Here is a 20,265-nt window from a genome sequence, read left to right as displayed (position 1 = left end):
CATGATTGATACTTTACACTAAATTGCAGTTACAAAATATGTTTGCATTAAATATATACAAATAAAAATAAATATTTAAAAATATATATTAATATAAAAAGTATGATATAATTTATAGGTGTGTTGCATTAGCAACATTCATTAAAAGGGTTTGTGAACAAAATTGGTTTAAATAAAAAAAATAAAAATTAAGCAATTGAAATTAATTTATCAGAACAATTCTTTTAATGAGCTCACGAAATAAAAGTGTCATATTTTTATGCATATAGATGTATTCATGCATAAATTTATAAAATATTCAAAGGAAAAGTAAATTTGGAAATTTTTCTTATATATGGTGTTTATAACACTTTTTTTTTTTTTTTTTAAATATTTCGAATAAATTTTTTTTTTTTAATTCTACAATACTATAATATTTCTCATAATGATTTAAGAACAAAAAGTGAGAAGTTATTAAATTTCTGTTTTTATTTGTATGCTACTTTTACAGATTTTTTCAGTATTTTTACAATATATGTATTTATATTTTATTTTTTTTTAATGGTGAGGGCGTAACGGGTGGCCCTTTGGTTATATTCTCAATTAACATGAACAATACATTTTATTTTAATTGGTTATAATATACATATGTTTCTACACGTGTGTGCGTTTATATCAATAAGTATTGAGTTCGATTTTACAAGTCTTATATTTTTATTTTAAGAAAAATAACAAAGATTAGAGAATTAGCAAGCCCCCTTTAAAAGGAATTTCAACACAATATACAAAATTCTCTATGCATACAAAAATATATAAAGTAGGTAAGGTCTAATTGGATGTGCATGTAAATTTTTCCTTTATTGATATTTTTTGTGCGTATTTCAGTTCAGTTACACACAATATTTTATGTTATTATTTTTAATTCTATTATTGCTGTAACCATCATAAATAATTAATTCTGGTTTAGGGTTGCACATTTCTTAATTCTAAACTCTGTTTCTATTATGTTTTCATCAAAATGTTTATTTCCGATGAATACTTAAATTTTTTATGTTTTACATTTTTTCAATATTATATAGAACCACACAATTTTAAAATCGACGTGTATACACGAAAATATATTGTATACTTACAGAATTATAAATATATTATATACCTATTGTTTAAATTCCATTGTTTTATATGCTTCTTATAATTTTTTATTCTTTCATTTATTTTGATGTTTTGACATGTTGAGAATTAAAAGAAATATCGTATAACCAAATGGATAATTATGTATGTGTATTAAAAGAAAATAAGCTCCCTCGAATTTTAAGAAAACACAATTTTTTATAATTTTTTTGTGATTAGTATTAAAGAAAAATACCGAGACAAAAAATATAATAAAATACAACAATAAATATGAATATAATAACGACATATTTTATTGTCTTGTATTTTCAATTATTTTTTGATTTTCAATGCATAATCATTATTGCTCACCCCATAGAAACCAAAATAGCAGATAAATATAATCACAATATAATAGAGAGACAAAAGCATGCTATCAAAAAATAGAGTAATAATGTATACAAAAGATATGCTGCTTATTGTGCCTATTCTTAAACCATTTTGAACTTCAAAAAGAGGCATTAAAATCGACAAGTATATATATATATAAGAGATATTGCTACAAGTTGAGAATACAGTAACAAGCAATTATCACATAAAATTGTAAGAATAAAATATTTTTTGAAACCCCATAAAGAGTACAATATATTGTGTGTTAATTCGTTTTTCTATTTTACATATTTTTTCTTATCAAATATAATGATATTTTTTAATATATTTTTTCATAAAGCTTTAAAAAAAGTAATTGATATGCATTGGTAGAATTCTATATTTTGCTTCTAAACTATATGCAATATATAGCAATAGTAAATGAAAAGAGTATAATAAAGCCAAATATATGCTTAATGTGTGATGGGTATAAAATTCAATTTTTGAATTATATATATGCTAACACATTATACACAAACTATAAAATTTTTTTTTATAATTTTCTTTCCTTAATTCTTTTAATAATATTCAATTATTTTTTGCTTTTTTTTTACAATTTATTCAATTTTTTTATATTCATATTTGCGATTGATAATACGCAATTGTCATGTGCAATTAAAGCTTATCGTGAAGCTTGCATCAAGCTTTCTCATTAATCAATTCAAATCAATTTAAAATAAAAATTTATAATACCTTGATATTTATATTTTTTGTACATATTAAGTTTAATTATATATGTAGTATACAATTATGTATACATAGGCTACTAGTTATTCTTATGCATGCTACTTAAAATTGGTATTTATTATAAAAGAGAAGTATATTTTTTTGATAAATACAAACACAAAGAAATTGCAAAAAAGAAAATTACAATTATATTTTGTTTTATAAAAAAAGCAACATTAAGCCATAAGAGAAATATATCATACTGAACGTATACACATCATAAAATGTATTATGAAGTATAACAATACAAAATAATCAATATCTTAAATTGGGGATAATAAATAATAATAAGTTAAAAAAAATCAAGAAAAATGCAAATATTAGTAAAAACACTAACAGGAAAAAGACAATCATTTAATTTTGAGCCTTCCAGTTCTGTTTTGCAAATAAAGATGGCTATTGAAGAAAGAGAAGGCATTGATGCAAAACAAATAAGACTTATATTCTCAGGTATGATATTAATAAAATTTAATAAAACTTTTATATGTCATTTTTGTGTTTAAAATAATATTTATGAGAGCCTCACTAATTTATTCATATTTTCAACTTAATTTTAAAGGGAAACAAATGCACGATGATATGAAACTAAGCGACTACAGAGTTATACCTGGCTCAACAATTCATATGATTTTACAACTAAGGGGAGGAAGAATTTGAAAACAAAGGAAAAGAAATACCAAATAGAAAAAATTTATCAGCAATTTTCTCTCTGATTATTTTTTACATAATAAACACTATATATTTATTTTTTGTTGTTTAGTTTCTTATTTTTCTTATATTGTTATTATTACTATATTTTTTTTGTTATATAAAGGATGTCTATATATAAGGGATATTTCCGATTTAGCATTACACAATATATGCTTATTTGTCCAAACAATAACTTTATAATTTAATTAAATATTTAGATATTCATTCTTTTTTATATGTAATGAATAAATAGTGACAATAAACTCATATACAAAATATATGGCTACCCATTTCAAATGTATTACGATAAAATGATATTAAAAGAAATTGTATAGTTCCAAAACTGTGTACAATTTATGCAAAGTAAAGCATAAATAAATTCTTTATTATATTTGAAAAGAACAAATTATTAATTATTTCAAATTTACTTTCTTAATCAATCCAATATATCATAGCATAGCTACTATCTACACTTTCTATATCACACTAAGTGTGTTACATTCCTTTGTTTAATTACATATATATTGCCATGCTTATATATGCATTTTTTTATTAAAATTAAATTGTATTATTTAAGTATAATACATATACACAACGATATATTCATTTTACTATAAATATATACTATATGTGTGTGATATAAAATTTTAAAATTTTTTTTAAAACATGTAAGTTTTATGTTTTGATGACCGTGCATGATCATAATAAATGAAATCAACATACACTGTGTATAAATTAAAAAAAAAATATAATAATTTACTATACATTAAATTATTGTATTGTGACAGAATAAATATTTTTTAATATATTTCTATAAGTTATGAAATTTGCTTTCTTTTTTTGAATTTATTTATTTTTGTATGTTCGTATATAAGCGCCTTCAACATAATATATATAATTAGATTTGCACATATATAGGATATATTATGTATATAATATGCATAATGTATTATATATATAAATTCATATAATTGACATATATAATTATTACTAATAATTTATGTATGATACAAGAAATGAATTTTTATTATGTTTTTGTGGGCGTAATGAAAACAATGGCTATCATAACTTTTAATTATATGATGTTTTATTAATAGCATTGCAAATATCGATATTGCAATTTTGATTGCTATTACTAAAATATTTTTTTGTTTTAAGCTATAATGCGTAAAAAATTATATATATTCTATATATAACTATTTTGTTTGTAATTTTCTAAAGACAGAAATTTTGAAAGCATAATTATTATTCATTTTAGTCTGAATAAAAATATGCATTACATATGTTTCTAGGTGTGGTTGTGTTCATAGAAACATTTTCTATATTGATTTTATTTTTTTTGATTTAACTTGCTTAATCTTTCTTGTTCTTGCATATATTTAGAGTAAGATTCATTATTCCTTATATTGTGCCTTTCACCTACGATCACAATATTACCTAGTTGTGCTAAATGAATTGATCCTCCCATCATTTCTTCAGTTTCTAATTGGGATCTTAATTCATTTAAGCCTTTGGCTGTATCTTTGTGTGTTTTCTTTCTCCATTCAGATAATCTTAAATCAAAAACATCTTGTATAACAAACTTAATTCTTTTGGAATACATTTTTTTCCTTTGTAATTCTTTTAATCTACCAAACCATGTATCTAACACATTTTTATATTTTTCCATTTTATCAATAAAAAATCCAGTTGAATAAATAAGTTGAAGAAAAGCTTCTATACAATATTCCTTAGGTTCATCATATGCTATTAATAAATCATGTGTAATACTTATAACAATAGATATTGATACAATTTGTCTTTGAAATAATTCTCCTATTAATTTTACTATTCCAAATAGTCTTTTTTTTTGCTTTTGTTCAGCAAAACTTAATTCTTCTTCGTTTTCATCACTTTTTAATTTTTCTTTCATAGTTGATTCAAAGGTACTAGGTAAATTTTCATACTCTTCTTGAATCTTTTTAAGCAAAGCTATTTCAAAGGATGATTTTTTTTTCATCTCAAAATTAGGGGATCTCCATTTTAGTGCCTAAAACAAAAAAATAAGCATACAAAAAATTAATAAAAAATATTATAACATAATCTGACTTATATCACTCATAAGGATGATAAGTAAAGATGCAAATGTGCATATAGGAATAATGTAAAAATATTATATTATCTTATTTTTTTTCTTTTTACCTGACAAAGATCGGCATACATTTCGGACCAGTCATGTTCTAAAACAGCCTTATCAATAACTTCATTTACGACTGTTTGTATTTCATCAGTATTTATACGTGAATCCATAATTTGGCACATTTTTTCAGTTATAATAGGGAAATTTTCCACAGTTAATTTATTAAGCAAACTTTTTATTTGCCTTTTCATATATTCAAGAGGATGCATATTTTCTTTTTTTTTAAATACATATATAGCTTTAGCAGGCTTGCTAGGTTCTTCCTTTGGTTCTTCGTTTTTATTTTCAGTATTTTCACCTTCTTTAGGATCTTCTGGAGTTTCATTAGTTTTTTGAACACTTGATTGAGTATTATTAGTATTATCTAATTGCTTTTCTTCAGTTTTTTGTTGTGTAGGATTATTAGTTGCGTTAACTGGTGCCTTTTCTACTTTTTTTTTATTAGCTAAATTATTAGTATTATCTTTTGCATTATTATCATTTTTTCCATTTTTATTTTTATTTTTTTTATTTTTTTTCTTATCAACACTAGCTTGTGGTACTACTGGTATGTTTAAATTATCTGGTGTAAATATGTTATCTTTCTTCGATTTTATTTTTTTTTTATTTTTATTATCATTGCCTTTTTTTGTCATATCATCTAAATTTGCACCTAGTTGGTTTAATATAACATTTTTTTGCTTAATAATAGAATTAATGTCTATATATTTATCTTCTCCTAATTCTCCCCATTCATCAAATTCTTCTTCTCCATTGTCGTTATTTTTATTATTTGTCGTATTCATGTTATCAGGTCGTTTATCATTAGAGTCGTTGCTACTGGGGTTATTTACAGTATGTTGATCATTATTATTGTTAGTATTATTATTGTTTGTAGAATTATTATTAAATGTAGCGAATGTATTCATAATATATGTACTAGCATCCATATTTCCGGAATTATTTTTTATTGCACTATTTTGATGATTATTATTTTCATTTTGTGAATTGTCTTGACAATAATTATTTTCATTTGTGAATTCTCTTTTTACAAAATCCCCGTCATCATTATTATTACCTCTCATATTATTCATGTGAGGTGAATTAGATGAATCAATATTTTTTTTTAAATTATTATCATTCATATAATTATTTGATATATTTGCATCATTGTAATTGTTATTTTTATTATTTTGCATGTAGAAATTACTTTGTTGATTCATATTTTCATTATCTGGATTATTCATAAAATCCATCATTCTATTATTTTTATTCGTATTGTCATTAACCATGTTATTTTTTTTATTATTCATAAAAAATGGATTTCGTGAATGTTCCCTATTGGTGCTATTATTGCGCATATTGGAATTTGGGCTTAAATTGTTATTTGGAGAATTGTGGTTATTTCCATAGTATTTTGTATTTTCCTCTCTATAAGACATATCATTTTTTATTACATTATTATTATTGTCATATTTTGATTTGTAGTTAGGTGAATTATTCATTCCACTGTTATTTTCATTTTCCATGTTATTATAATTCATGTTATCATCCATGCTTGTATTCCTGCTCATTGGATTATTATTATATTGCTTCTTATAATTCATATTTTGCTTATTATCCTTAAAGTTTGTATTATTAAAATTATTAGAAGAGCCATCATTATTTTGAGAGCCAAATTTATTATATTTATTATTTTTATAAAACATTTTGTTATTCATATTGTTATTGAAATTGCCATCAGGCAAATTATTGTAATTGTTGTTGTTTCCCATTTTGGTATTATTTTGATTCATTTCACTATTTCCATAGTTATTTGGATTGTTCGCTTCATCTCCTAATCCACTTGTATTTGTATTTCCGTGTTTCATGTTAAAACTATTTCTATTTTTATTGTAGTTATTTTTAAAGTTTCTATTAAAATTATATTTTTGGTTTTCTGAATTATTCATATTTTTATTATAATTAGATTTGTTAAATTCAGTGTTATTATTCGCATTATTCATTTCGTTATTATAATATTTTTTTCTATAATTTCCTGAATTTCCGTCTTTATCCATTCTCCTATTGTTATCATCTATTAAGCTATCTCTTTTATTATTATTGTCATTTAACTTATTTGTATTCCTAAAAACTTTATTCGATTCGTTTCTCAAATCGCCCCAATTATTTCCTGCGTTATCAATGTTTTTGTTGAACCTAAGCGAAAAAAATTAACAAAAAATATAAATACATATAATATAAAGCTCACAAATATGCATAGGTATGTGTATCTATAACAGGTCGACGAAAAAAGGTATGATGCATATGTTTTATCAATTTCATGTTTTTATTACCTCCCCCCGCTTTCGTTGTTTCCTTCTTTTTTATTAGTATCAGTTTTTGTATCGTTTTTAATCTAAAAGAGTGATCAAAAATAATATATCCATATATATATATATGATAATAAATGATATAATATGAAAATACACACTATACACAACACATTGAACAAATATTGCGAGTATAAATGAAAAATAGTAAATTATAATTTTTAAATTACTTTATTTACGTTTTTATCAATATCTTGTACACTCTCTTGCTTGACCTCAATACAGCTCATTTTTTAAATTTTTATGCTTTTTGTGTGTCTTTAGAGTTAATGCAAAAGGTATTATATAATTATGATATATTAAAACATATATATTATTTATGTAATAATGTTTAATAGTTTCTATGTAATGTAATTTATTCTTTGCACAAATATTTAAAGCACATAAACTTAGAAATTGTAAAAAAATAATAAAAGCTATAATAGGAATAGATATAAAAGTATGTATAATATTTTTGATATATAAAGTTATTATAAATATGTAATTATTATACAATAAATGATAATATGAATTTGTTAGGGGATAAAATAAATTATATCATGTATAGGCTTAAATGTATATATTATTTAAAAGGCTTAAAACCCAAACAAGTGTAATTAACACATGAATAATAGGCTTATCACTAATTTTAAGAATAAAATTGTGATATTGGAAAAATGTGGTATTATATGTTATAGATTTATATGTACAATGAACATATATTTTCTCCTATTTCCATCTTATTTTTTATTTTTTATTCAATAAATTTAAAAAATAAAAAATATATAAAATGCTAAAGCATTCTTAATATGAATATATTTATATATATATCTTAAACACTAATATACATATATGCATATTTACTGCTTTACATTTATAATATATGAATGTAAATACGTATAATGTTTTTTTATGATATATAAAAAAAAAAGAAGTGTACGTATATAAATAATAATGCCATATAGTTTATTTTTTATTGATATATTTATTATTTTTTTTTTTAATAAAAAAAATGTATAAATTTGTAAAAAAGTTGATCATCAAATGACGAGATTTGTTTGAATAATTATATATGCACGTTTGAAAAATATAACATATTTATATAATTATATATATAATAATAATATATATATATGTAAAAAAAATAATAATACCCCTTTTATTATTATATACATTTATTGCCATTAAACACAGGCACGCTATAACTGAATATTTAAGCAAAAATATTTCAAGCATGTATTCAAAAAAATAATGTTTTAATAAATGGGATTATATAGAAAAGTTTTATTAAAAGCTAATTCAATATTTTTTGCTTGTGCTTAAAAAAATTCGGCTTATATTTTTATTAAAAGAATATAATAATAAATCACCGTTTTTCAATATTATCGCATAATATTTATTTATTTTACACCATTACAGTTGCATTATACAATATAAATAGATTGGAAACTTTTGTATTATCATTATAATTATAAATATGTATGAATTGTTTTTTTCATTGTATCCAATTTTTATGGCTCTTATTTAAAGATAAAAAATGTATATTAAATAATATATATGCTTTTTTGTTCTTTGAAAATTAAATTTTTGTAAAGTGTATATAAGCATATGGACGCATTATTGAAATGTTTATTTAGGTATATTTTTTATTCCTATATGAATAGTTTGTCCTCTTAATATTTAAAGGTGAAATATATTATTTTTATATTCAAAAATGCATATACAATGCTTTTAACATTGTTAAATTTTTAAACGGATATGGAAATATAGACTGTTTAGTATATCATATGATGAATGCTTAATGTTAATATATATGCACATATGTAAATATATACATATGCGAATATTTATATTAACAAAATAAAATGATAAAAGGAGGCAACATAAGTATGCTATGTTAAAAAAGTAAAAAATCATAAAAATAAAATATCCATACCAAACCACATCATATTTTTGATACGATAAATTTATAAGTAGTTACATAATGTATTAAATTACATTTTTTATGGTTACAAAAAATAATAAAATTTTTATACCCATTAAAATGAAAGAAATATTAATATATTTAAAAAAATATAAAAATAAGAAATGTGTTTGGAAATATTATACTTAATTATTAATTTTATCAATGTTTTTTTGATTATTTGTGGCACCAATAAATTTTCCATAAAATGGTTCAAATAAAATATAAATTTCCGTCTGCATATAATTAAATATATTGCTGAATATATCTCGGGAAAAAAAAATGTCGTCTGCAAAAAAAAAATTATTATAACATTCTATAACTTATATAATATACTTATGTAACGTTTTTATGCAGATTTATAAATTATTGTTAATTTAAAATAATTTCGTTGATTTTTTTGTCATTAAAATATTTATACGTCGTTTATTACTATTTTATTATTATATTTTTTTGTGTGTGTGAAGTAATGCCAAATCAAAGTATAATTAATATATTTTTGCATAATTTTATATAATTTCTTTGATTAGGCATATATATTATTTATATATATTAAGGTGATGTATGAAATTATAGTGTTTTTGTAAAATAATAATTAAGTTGGCATTCAATTTTATTTATATGTAGGAAAATAAAGAAAATATAAAAATGATACCTATATTTATATATGTTATTAATAGCACAATTATCAAAATGATTAAAGAATAATATATGCAGTCAATCAATGCACAAAACGTATTAGTTTTAAGGCATTATCACTATTTAAAAATATAAATATATATTTATATGTTAATATTGTTATAAGTAATAAATTGATAAACGGGGGTAATTACTTATGTGAATTATTCATGTTGTGGTTAACCCCTTACAAATATAAATACACAATTGTATTTAGAATATTATAACAGATAGGGGAGAAGTTAAAATGAATGACTCTATGAACTTGAGAGATTCTACCAAATCTCATGAACTTTTCATAGGAAGTAATATGTAAGTATGAAAAAAGTAGAAAAAGGAATAATACATTCACAGCATTCATACATGTGCCAATATAAATTATATCAGTTTTAATGGTGCATCCTTGTAAACGCATATTTTTTAACTCATATTTGATTTCAAAATATTCATTACTTTATAAAATTCATTATAAGATCCATATGCACACATATACATGCAAATGGAAAATAAAAAAAGATGCACGTGGAAATATTTTTATTAGAAAATGTTTAATTATTTGAAATTGTATATCAGAGTGAATGCATTTGAAAAATGTTGTACCGTTTCAACGAACACAATAATAAAATAATCAATATGAAGAATGCATAAAAAATAATGTATATATAAATGTGTGCATGTAATTTGGCTATTCGTTGAATGTCTTTGTTATGTCTATTGTGTTAAATAAATGAATATATTATAATATTTATATTTTTCCATTATTTTTTAGAACCGAAAATGTGTATGAGAACGAAATAAATGCTATGAAAGAAATGACTAGCTCAAATGATGTTAGAATGGGGACCAAAATAAAAAAAGCAACACCAAATGGTGAAGGAGAAATAAAAAGAAAGCATACAAAAAAAAAAATAGATATTATGAGCTTATTGAAAAAAGATAAAAAAATATATAAAATGGAAAAAGGTTCCATTTCTGATATATATGATTCTTATTTACTATCTAATCCAGAACATGTAGATCAACAAAAATATTATTTGTCTTTTAGTGAATTAAATAAACAGAACTCTTCTGATAAAAATGCAAATACCAATGCTAAGCATAGCGATAAAAGAAATTCCAAAAGTGCGAAAAATATGAAAAAAAAAATTAGTATGAATAAGAAGAAATCAAAAGATGATAATGATAATGTAAAGATTAAAAAAAAAAAAAGTAGCAATAAAAAAAAAAAAAAAAGTCTAAATTATATAGACAATTCTAATAATGCTGAAGAGGAAGCAAAAGCTCAGAACAATATGGACAAGAATTTAAATTTTGAACCACATGAAGATTTAAAGAGAGAAGTTGAAAAGATAAAAGCAGATATCGATAAAATAAAAAAAAAAGGAAATGTGAAAAGGATTTATGATGATTTAAAATATATTTTACTTTTTCAAAATGAAATAATTGATATATTAATAGAAGATATAAGAAAAAATAAATTAAAAACAAAATATGAATATTTAGAAGACAGTACAATTAAAGATGATATAAATAAAGTTATTCTAAATCAAATAACATTTGATCTTTTAAAATTTAAATATATCAATACTAAATTAAAAGAATTAATTTTGTGTGTTTATGATACAAAAAAATTTAATAGTTTAATAAAAGAAATTGTATACAATAAAATAAATGAAATGAAAAGGATTGGAGATCAAGATGGAGAACTTACTTTTGCTAAAACAATGTTATCTTTTTTATATAAGCAATTAAAATATTCTTTAGAAGAAGAAGTACAAAGTTACTATGATAATGTAAAAAATTTAAATGATGATATACATAATATAAAAAAAAATGTGATAAACTTAATTTTTAATTCAATAGATAATATGACAACTATTCCATCTCCTGAAAAAGTCTACAATGTTTTAGGAAATGAGCCGATAGAAAAAAAAAAAGAATACGAATATAAAGCTGCTCAAAAGAAGCAATTAGTATGTCCGCCTTATTATAGAGATTTGAATGATTTTTTTTATTTATACGATTCTATTTATACTGACGATAAAATAAATGCTGCTAAAGCCAGCGTATTATCACAGCATATGAATAAATTTAAGAATTATTGCATTATAGATAAAATAAACAAAGGGGTAGAAGAAGACACCCCAAATGATAATACAACTTCTCATAGAAATGTATCAAATAAAAATACTGAAATTAATACAGTGTCAAAAGTTTTAAATACAGCCCAATTATGTAAAAGCTCTCATAAAATGGAAACTCAATCATATCCTGCTCATTTATCTCATCAAAATATTTGCATGAACTTACCAAATAATTTGGCTAATAATGTAATTGATATGCCTATGCATGGTAATGCTATTTTGAATAATAAAGCGAACAACCATGCAGAAGCTTCAAGTATGCAATTTAGTACTTTATCTAATGCAAAGCCATTAAATGAATACAATTTTGATGGAATACAAAATGGGTACATAAATATGAACACTCAGAATATGAATAAAACTTATAGTAATAATAGGCTTACACATAATTTAAATATAGGTAGGCGAAGTATGCATAATAATATTCCTATCAATAGTAATAAAAATAATAATGTAATGATGCCATTATCATTTAGAAATAGCCCAGAATGTAATTTGTTTTGTAATGGAGATACAAGAATTTCAAGTGAACAAATTAATTGTATTAATTTTGTAGATAACTGTAATAATATACAAAATGAAATATATAATAATAATATTCTGTACAAATGTTTAGACAATAATTATAATAATAAAGTAGCCATAAGAAGGGTTGAAAATTTGTACTATGATCCGAATACTATGCAACTTATAGCAAATAACAATTTTGTACCTGCACAAATTTCTGTTGATAATGATCATAATAGAAATTTAAATAGTAGTCATCATGTATTGAACATAGAAAATGTGGGCAATGAGATCCATATTCATGACACTAGTAATGATAAGAATGCACATGTGGGTAACAACATTCAGTTGATAAATTATGAAACTAAGAATGCAGATACAATTGTGGAAACAAATATGGATGATGCTCATGCATATACAGGTTTTGAAATATTGTCTAATAAAGACGATTTTAAAAAAATCGAAACATTTTTAAATGATAAATGGGGTAGCTTTAAACTTTTTGAGAAATGGTTAAAAGATTGCTCAAAATGGCAATGGATAGATTTAAAATTACAAAGAGAATATATTAATAATAATATAGAATTAGAAAAATTAAAAGACGAAAAAAAAAAATATTTAGAAAAATGTATAAATAATAAAATAAAAGAATTATGGTGTGGTCGCGTAAAGGGTTTAATGAATGTAAAATTGTGTAATATGGAAAAAAAAATAGCAAATGAATTTTCAGTAAACAATATAGTTAAAAATAATATTCATGAGGTTACATTAGATTATGAAAGAAGTGCAATGTGTCATCAGGATTTATATGCTCAACTTTATGTAACTGGTTTAAGTAGCAAAAAAATAGAAATGATAAAAAAAGTTAATGAATTTAATAATGGCGAAGCCAATGCTCAAGAGAATGGAAACGATGCAAAAAAAAAAAAAGATTCATCAAAAAAGAAGGGATATGTGCACTCTTTAATTTATAGTTTCAATAAAAAAACGCACAAACAAGATAAGAAAAAAAGTAGCATTAGTAAGGATACAAAACAAACTACTGAAACCCCTAAAAAACAGAGCTTGACAGAAAAAACAGAAGGTGAAGGAATAACTGCTAACAATAATAATGAAGATGGAAAAAAGATAGAAAGTAAGCAAAAAAGAAACAGTGCTGAAAATACTACTACTACTAATAACAATATAAACGAGCAATACAAAAAAAGAAATAGTGATGAGACAGATAAGCGAAATACTACACGAATGGATAAACATAATAATCCAAATCTTGGTAAACGAAATAGCTACAATGAAGAAATTATTGAAGACAAGAAAATAAAAGAAGCAAATAAAAGTGATGACGAATATTATGCTAAAAATTCATACGAAAATAATATGTCCTACCTGGATAATGATTCTTTTAAAAATAAGAATTTAAATAAATCTGAAATAGTTGAAAAAAGTAATAATAATATAAAAAAGAAAAAAGGAGATAATGTTGGTGGATCTTTTTTTGGTAGTTTCTTTATGTTCAAAAGTGATTATAATAAAAAGGGTTCTCATATTGAGTCAAATAATGGATCTGCAATTGTAGAAGGCAAATCGGATGATTCAAATGAAGGGTCTGATTATTCGTTCAAATATAATAATAAAGAAGATAAAAAAATACATATGAAAAAAAAAAATAGCAAAAAAAGTAATATAAGTACTTTTAAAAAAATATTTAATTTAAGCAGAAAAAAGAAAAAAAAAGAAGATGATAAATCCCCATCTTCCAAATCTAAAGAAAAAAATAAAAAGAAAGATAATACAATTGAAAGTAATGCTGAAAATAATGAGGATAAATATAACAACGAAAGCAGTAATCAAAATAGCGATGAAGAAGATGATCATAAAAAAAATGATGCAAACAAAAAAAAGACTAATAAAAGTGAGGATGATGAAGATTTAAATAATAAATCAAGTTCGATAGACGAATTTAAATTTGATGAAGAATTCGAATTTCAAATTTTAAAAAAAGAAGTAGGTGATCATTTACATATTGAAGATGACATTGAAAAAAGTATAATCTTTGAGAGGTTTGACGAAGAAGACGAGTTTGATGTTAGTACAAATAAAAGCCATAGCTCTAGTTCAGATTCGAATGATTCAAATAAATCAATTCATCAAACTGATCAGATTGAAACACAAATTAAAACTAAAAAAGGTAGTAGCGATAAAAGTGAAATAAAAACCTCGGCGGGAGTAAAAAACGTACCAGTAGCCAAAACGGATAACCTCCAAGAAAAAGAAAAAATTACTGAAAAGGTGAATCAAAAAGATGAACCTAAGAGTAAAAAAAAAAATTCGGTAACACGTCAAGAAAATAATGAAATAATTGGAGAAGATACGAATTTGTCTAAAGTGATTGCAGAAACAAAGAAAGTAAAATCAGACGATAGTTCGAAAAATAAACAAGATAAAAATAAAGAAGCAGTGTCGTTAGAAAAAGGTGATGAAAAGAAGGAATGCAATGCTTTGAATGTTGTAGATAAAACAGAACACGATGAGGTAAAAGATATAATCGAAAGTACTATTAAAGAAAATGAAACAGAAAAAGGTTCAATGAATAAAAGTAAAAGAAACGATTCTATTGCATATTCCTGTGCATCTTATTATTCAAATGGAGATGAAACTTATTATGATAAATATTCAAAAATAGAAACTAGCGAAAAAAAAAATAAAAATAAGTTTAATAAGTTTTTAACAAATCTGGGAAAATTTGGTTTTAAACATTCAAAGAAAAAGGGAGAAGAAAAAACAAATTATAGCCAAAGTGTTGTAACAGATAATGATGATACTGTTCCTCTAAATAAAATTGATGATCATAAAAATAATCCAGACACATTAGAAAAAGAAGATTACATTTTAGATGACCCTCATCTAAATTGGGAAACTGAAAAGCATGCTCTACATAGTGATGGAAGTGAAAAAAGTGATAAACACCATAATAAGAATAAAGAAAATAATAAAAGTGAAGAATCAACAAAGAAAAAAATGAGTATAAAAGTTGATAAATTATATTCATATATACATAAATTAAAAGAAAAAAAAAGGAGCGCAACAAATATTGATGTCCCTGATCAAAGCTTGAACGTATCAAAACATAAAGAAGAAGAAAATTCGAAAGTCGGCAATAAAATTATAAAGAAGAAAGATGATAAAGATAATGTTAACAATATCAATGAGACAAATGAAAATAATAAAAATACTAATAAACATAAAATGGAAAATCCCTGTGATAATATTACTATAGTGAAGAAAGAAATTGATGAATCCAAAATAAATGAAATAGAAGCAAACCATAACATAAAAAATGTGGACAATGAAAATAGCAGTATGGATGAAAATTTATTAGGAGAAAAATATAAAACCAGCTCTTTTGATAATTGTAAAAAGTCACCAAGATTTGGAAATAGTTCTAATGATGTAGAAGATATAAAATGCGATGAAAAATTACTTGAAAAAAATTTAATTGATTCTTATTTGGAGCAAAATTCTAAGGATAGTAAGAGTAGTAGGGGAAGCAAAAAAAAGAAAGAGAAGACGAAAAAGAGCAAACAAAACAAAGAACGAAATAATTGTGTAAAAAGTCAAAGTATAAAAGACGATAGCTCCTTTTCTATGTTAGATTATGAAATAAATAGCGATAAAAAAGGAAAAAAAAGTAATAATAAAAAAAAAAATTATAATGAGATAATACTTTCAGATGATATGATTGAGAAAAAAGAAGTACCTAATACTATGTATAATGAAATATATCTTCATAATAGCCACGCATATTTAGACGAAAATACAAATAAACGTCAGGGTGATCAAGATGGTCTTGATTCCTTTTTATTGAAAAAAAAAAATAATGATGATAGTGCTTCATCAAACTCATTAAATGTTGTAAAATTATCGAGTTTTATATCGACACCAGATAGCCAAGATGAAGACAGTAGTCAAAATTTTGAAAATATATTAAAAAATGAAACCAATATGGATATATAATTACCATAAAATAAAGAAAAATTATGAAATATTGTAAACCATTTTAAATAATACATATTTTCATTTGCTATATTTTTTACATAATATTTTATCATGTATTCGATTGTTTTATTTATTGTTTTTGTTGATTTGTCCTTATATACCTTGTCAATAAATAAATGATGAATTATCTTTTATCCGCTGATTAATTATTTTACTATAATTTTTTATATTTTCTTATGTTTTTGTTTATAAAAAAAACACGATTTGTTAAATATATATAACGGTATATGCATATATATATGTATATAATTTTATTATTAAAAAAATTGTGGAAATAAAATTAATGAGTATCCACTTTTGTTCACCCATATATTTTTATTTTTGGGAGAATTATAACGGGATTATAAATATGAGGATATAATTGCTTTCCCTATAAACTCAAATATATATCACCGTAGTTCGTAATGTATTTTGCCACATGATTTTTTTGAGGACTTTAAAAATAGTGTGCAAAAAACAATATCAATGTTATTCAGACTAATTTTCAAATTTTGAAGTGTCATAATTATTTTTATTTTCCTTAAAAAATTGCTCAAACTGCTCTCTTTGCTCCTTAATATTCCAATCTTCTTCATGATAGACATCTTCAAATAATCCTCCTACAATATTATACCTTTTAACATTTTCATATTTTTTTAATTCTTTTAATACCTTTTCTTTGACACTTTTTCTATGTAATTGATCTTCATTATCTGTGTATAAATTTTTATTTTTTAAATACAAGAATAATCTGCTTATTGGATGAACTCCTTCTTTTTTCCATGCATCATTTTCTTCTTTTGGTCTGTACAAAGTTGAGTCGTCTGAAGTACTATGATGTCCATATCTGTAGGACATAAATTCCATAAAAACAGGTTTGGATTCTTGAATGCAAATATCTCTCATTTTTTTAGTAGCTAAATAACTAGCGAATAAATCATTTCCATCGACTCTTATAGATTCAACACCTAATGCTAATGCTCTAGGAGCAATACCGTCTCCTCTATATTGATCTTTTATCGATGTTGATATAGCATATAAATTATTTTTACAAATAAACATAGTTTGGGATTGCCTTACAGAAGCAAAATTTACAGCAGCATAAAAATCGCCTTCAGATGACGATCCGTCACCACAAAATGTAGCAGCAACTGCTTTTTTATTATCCAACTTTAATGCATAACCACAGCCAGCAGCATGAGACAATTGTGACCCTAATGGTGTAGTAATTGTATGAATATTTAAATCTTTCTTAGTATAACATATACACATTTGCCTTCCTTTACCTTCATCATACTTTGTTCCAAAAAGTTGATTAAGTATATCTTCATAAGTAAAACCTCTACTTAATAAAATACCAGTTTCTCGATATTGGCAATATAAATGATCATCTACAGTTAAGGCTTTACCAATTCCAAAATGTAAGCCTTCTTCCCCATCATTTACTATATAAAATGATATTCTTCCTTGCCTTTGAATACCATAAAATATTTCATCCCATATTGAAAATTCCACCATCTGTTTATACAAGTTTAATACTTCTTCATCATCAAACGGTGCAGTGTGACCATCTAATAAATTTCCATTCGTATCCAAAATACGAAATATTGGAAGTTTTGCAACTTCATTTACTGTTTTTAAGTCGGTGGAAAATTCGGAATGAATTAACCCATCTGTATAAATTTTATATCCTGAAAATTTATTTTGTTTACTTAAGTTACATATATTTCTTTTGGAACATAACTTTAGGAGATTATTATTCCTGCATACAAATTTTTGCAAAGTATTCATCATTATTTTAAACAATAAAAAATATTACACCTTTTATTCAATTCAATAATCTTTGTTATCCCCAGTATTATTACTATATTATTACATATACATATACATATATTATATATAATTATACAAGAGTATACATAGTTTATTTTTTTAACACAATTTACATATTATATATATGCGTGTATATATTTATCTATAAATTGCTTAATTAAATAATGTTCCAAAGAAATAGATTTACAAGCGGACATTTTTTTCCTTTTTAAATATTAAAAAAATGAAATATATATAAATAACTAAAAGCAAAAAAAAATATATGATCAGATAAATAAAATTATTATCGTATATGAATGTGTTTTAAAAAATACTTGTTTATATGCATACGCAACGTTTTGGCCTTTTTGCTTTTCGATGTGTATATATTTTTACTTAGTATTTCATTGCGTACCTTGAAAATATACGTGGTGAATAATTTTTTAATAAAAAATATTTTTTCTCAATATTTTGGTATATATATATTATTAATAATGTAAAATTATATTATATTCTTAAATTAGCACCAAAAATTGTAATAATATCATAATGTGTAATATGTCGCTATATAATGCCCTAAGTTATGTATATATACATTTGATTTGCTTGTGACCAAATATTGAGATATATATGTTAGAGAATGCTTAAATTCATTTTTTAAGCTTATAAAATATATTTAAAATTAAGTGGAAATAATTATAATGAGAAAGCCGAATATATATAAAGAAGTGCAGGATTGTACTTGTAAGTACATATTTAGGGAAAATCGTTAAAATTTAATATACTTGAATGATATCGTTATTTTTCATAGATTTTAAAATTACATAAAATAAGCTTTGATTCGCATATTATTATGAACAATACATATATACAATTATATGCTACTTTGTAGTATTATGTAAACGCCCTTGAATATTATGTTCCTCACATGGGATATAATATTGGTCATCTTCAAAGGTATATTTTTTACGGTTTACCATTGTGTATGTTATGACTATTACCTTAATTTTTTTAATTTTTCGATGGATCATAAACAAATTTTATAGCTAATTATACTTTGCAAAAGTGTGTAATTAAAAAGGGAAAAATATATAAATATCGAAATTTCTACCACAAAATATATAAAAATATCATTTAAATATTTTCCACGTGATGGTTCATCACAAATTGCATTATTATACAATTATAAAATGACTTGTTGTGTAAGTGCTGTTTCGATGTATAAAGAAAAGGCATTATATAATAACTTCTGATTATATCTTATTATGTTTTTTTTGGCTAAAAAACACATATTTAAAGGTACATGCACAAATTAAAAATTATATAAAATTATAAAACTGCATTTTTCTTTATTTCTGAATTTGAATTTCAAACGTGAACAAGGAAAGCCGCTTATATTTTAAAAGACAGAAATGCTACTTCCTTTTAAAAAAATGTTTTTACACATATATAGTACTATGTACATAAATGCCTTTGTATATATTTATTAACTTTAATAAGCAAAAAACAAATAAAAATCATAAATAAATTTAGCAATATCAAAAATACAAATTAGTTTACAAAAATAAAATGTTATTTAATTTTGGTCTTTAATTAAAGTACACCTGAGTTAAATAGATAATAACGGTTTTACAAACATGATTGGTTGCTATATATATTTTTATGCGGATGTTTAAATTTTAC

The 20,265-nt window shown here is 23.1% G+C and overlaps 4 protein-coding genes across 4 annotated transcripts; 2 read left to right on the top strand and 2 right to left on the bottom strand.

The window, feature by feature from the left end:
- Window positions 1-2,555: 2,555 nt before the first annotated feature.
- On the top strand, window positions 2,556-2,901 carry PCHAS_1413300 (ubiquitin-like protein nedd8 homologue, putative; the record flags this gene model as incomplete). The annotated part of the gene is made up of 2 exons (XM_730700.1): window positions 2,556-2,694; window positions 2,804-2,901. 2 exons carry the CDS (start codon window positions 2,556-2,558, stop codon window positions 2,899-2,901), a joined length of 237 nt encoding a protein of 78 aa, XP_735793.1.
- Window positions 2,902-4,264: 1,363 nt separating this feature from the next.
- Window positions 4,265-7,694, bottom strand: PCHAS_1413200 (eukaryotic translation initiation factor 4 gamma, putative; the record flags this gene model as incomplete). Its single annotated transcript, XM_016799579.1, has 4 exons — window positions 4,265-4,963; window positions 5,116-7,291; window positions 7,429-7,490; window positions 7,635-7,694. 4 exons carry the CDS (start codon window positions 7,692-7,694, stop codon window positions 4,265-4,267), a joined length of 2,997 nt encoding a protein of 998 aa, XP_016654850.1.
- Window positions 7,695-10,331: 2,637 nt separating this feature from the next.
- PCHAS_1413100 (conserved Plasmodium protein, unknown function) lies at window positions 10,332-16,749 on the top strand (the record flags this gene model as incomplete). The annotated part of the gene is made up of 2 exons (XM_016799578.1): window positions 10,332-10,396; window positions 10,854-16,749. 2 exons carry the CDS (start codon window positions 10,332-10,334, stop codon window positions 16,747-16,749), a joined length of 5,961 nt encoding a protein of 1,986 aa, XP_016654849.1.
- A 519-nt stretch (window positions 16,750-17,268) lies between these two features.
- PCHAS_1413000 (2-oxoisovalerate dehydrogenase subunit alpha, mitochondrial, putative) lies at window positions 17,269-18,564 on the bottom strand (the record flags this gene model as incomplete). Its single annotated transcript, XM_739684.2, has 1 exon — window positions 17,269-18,564. One exon carries the CDS (start codon window positions 18,562-18,564, stop codon window positions 17,269-17,271), a length of 1,296 nt encoding a protein of 431 aa, XP_744777.2.
- Window positions 18,565-20,265: the final 1,701 nt, after the last annotated feature.

Source organism: Plasmodium chabaudi (genome assembly GCF_900002335.3).
Source record: "Plasmodium chabaudi chabaudi strain AS genome assembly, chromosome: 14".
Classification (NCBI taxonomy): domain Eukaryota; phylum Apicomplexa; class Aconoidasida; order Haemosporida; family Plasmodiidae; genus Plasmodium; species Plasmodium chabaudi.
This window is presented reverse-complemented; position numbering and strand designations above follow the sequence as displayed.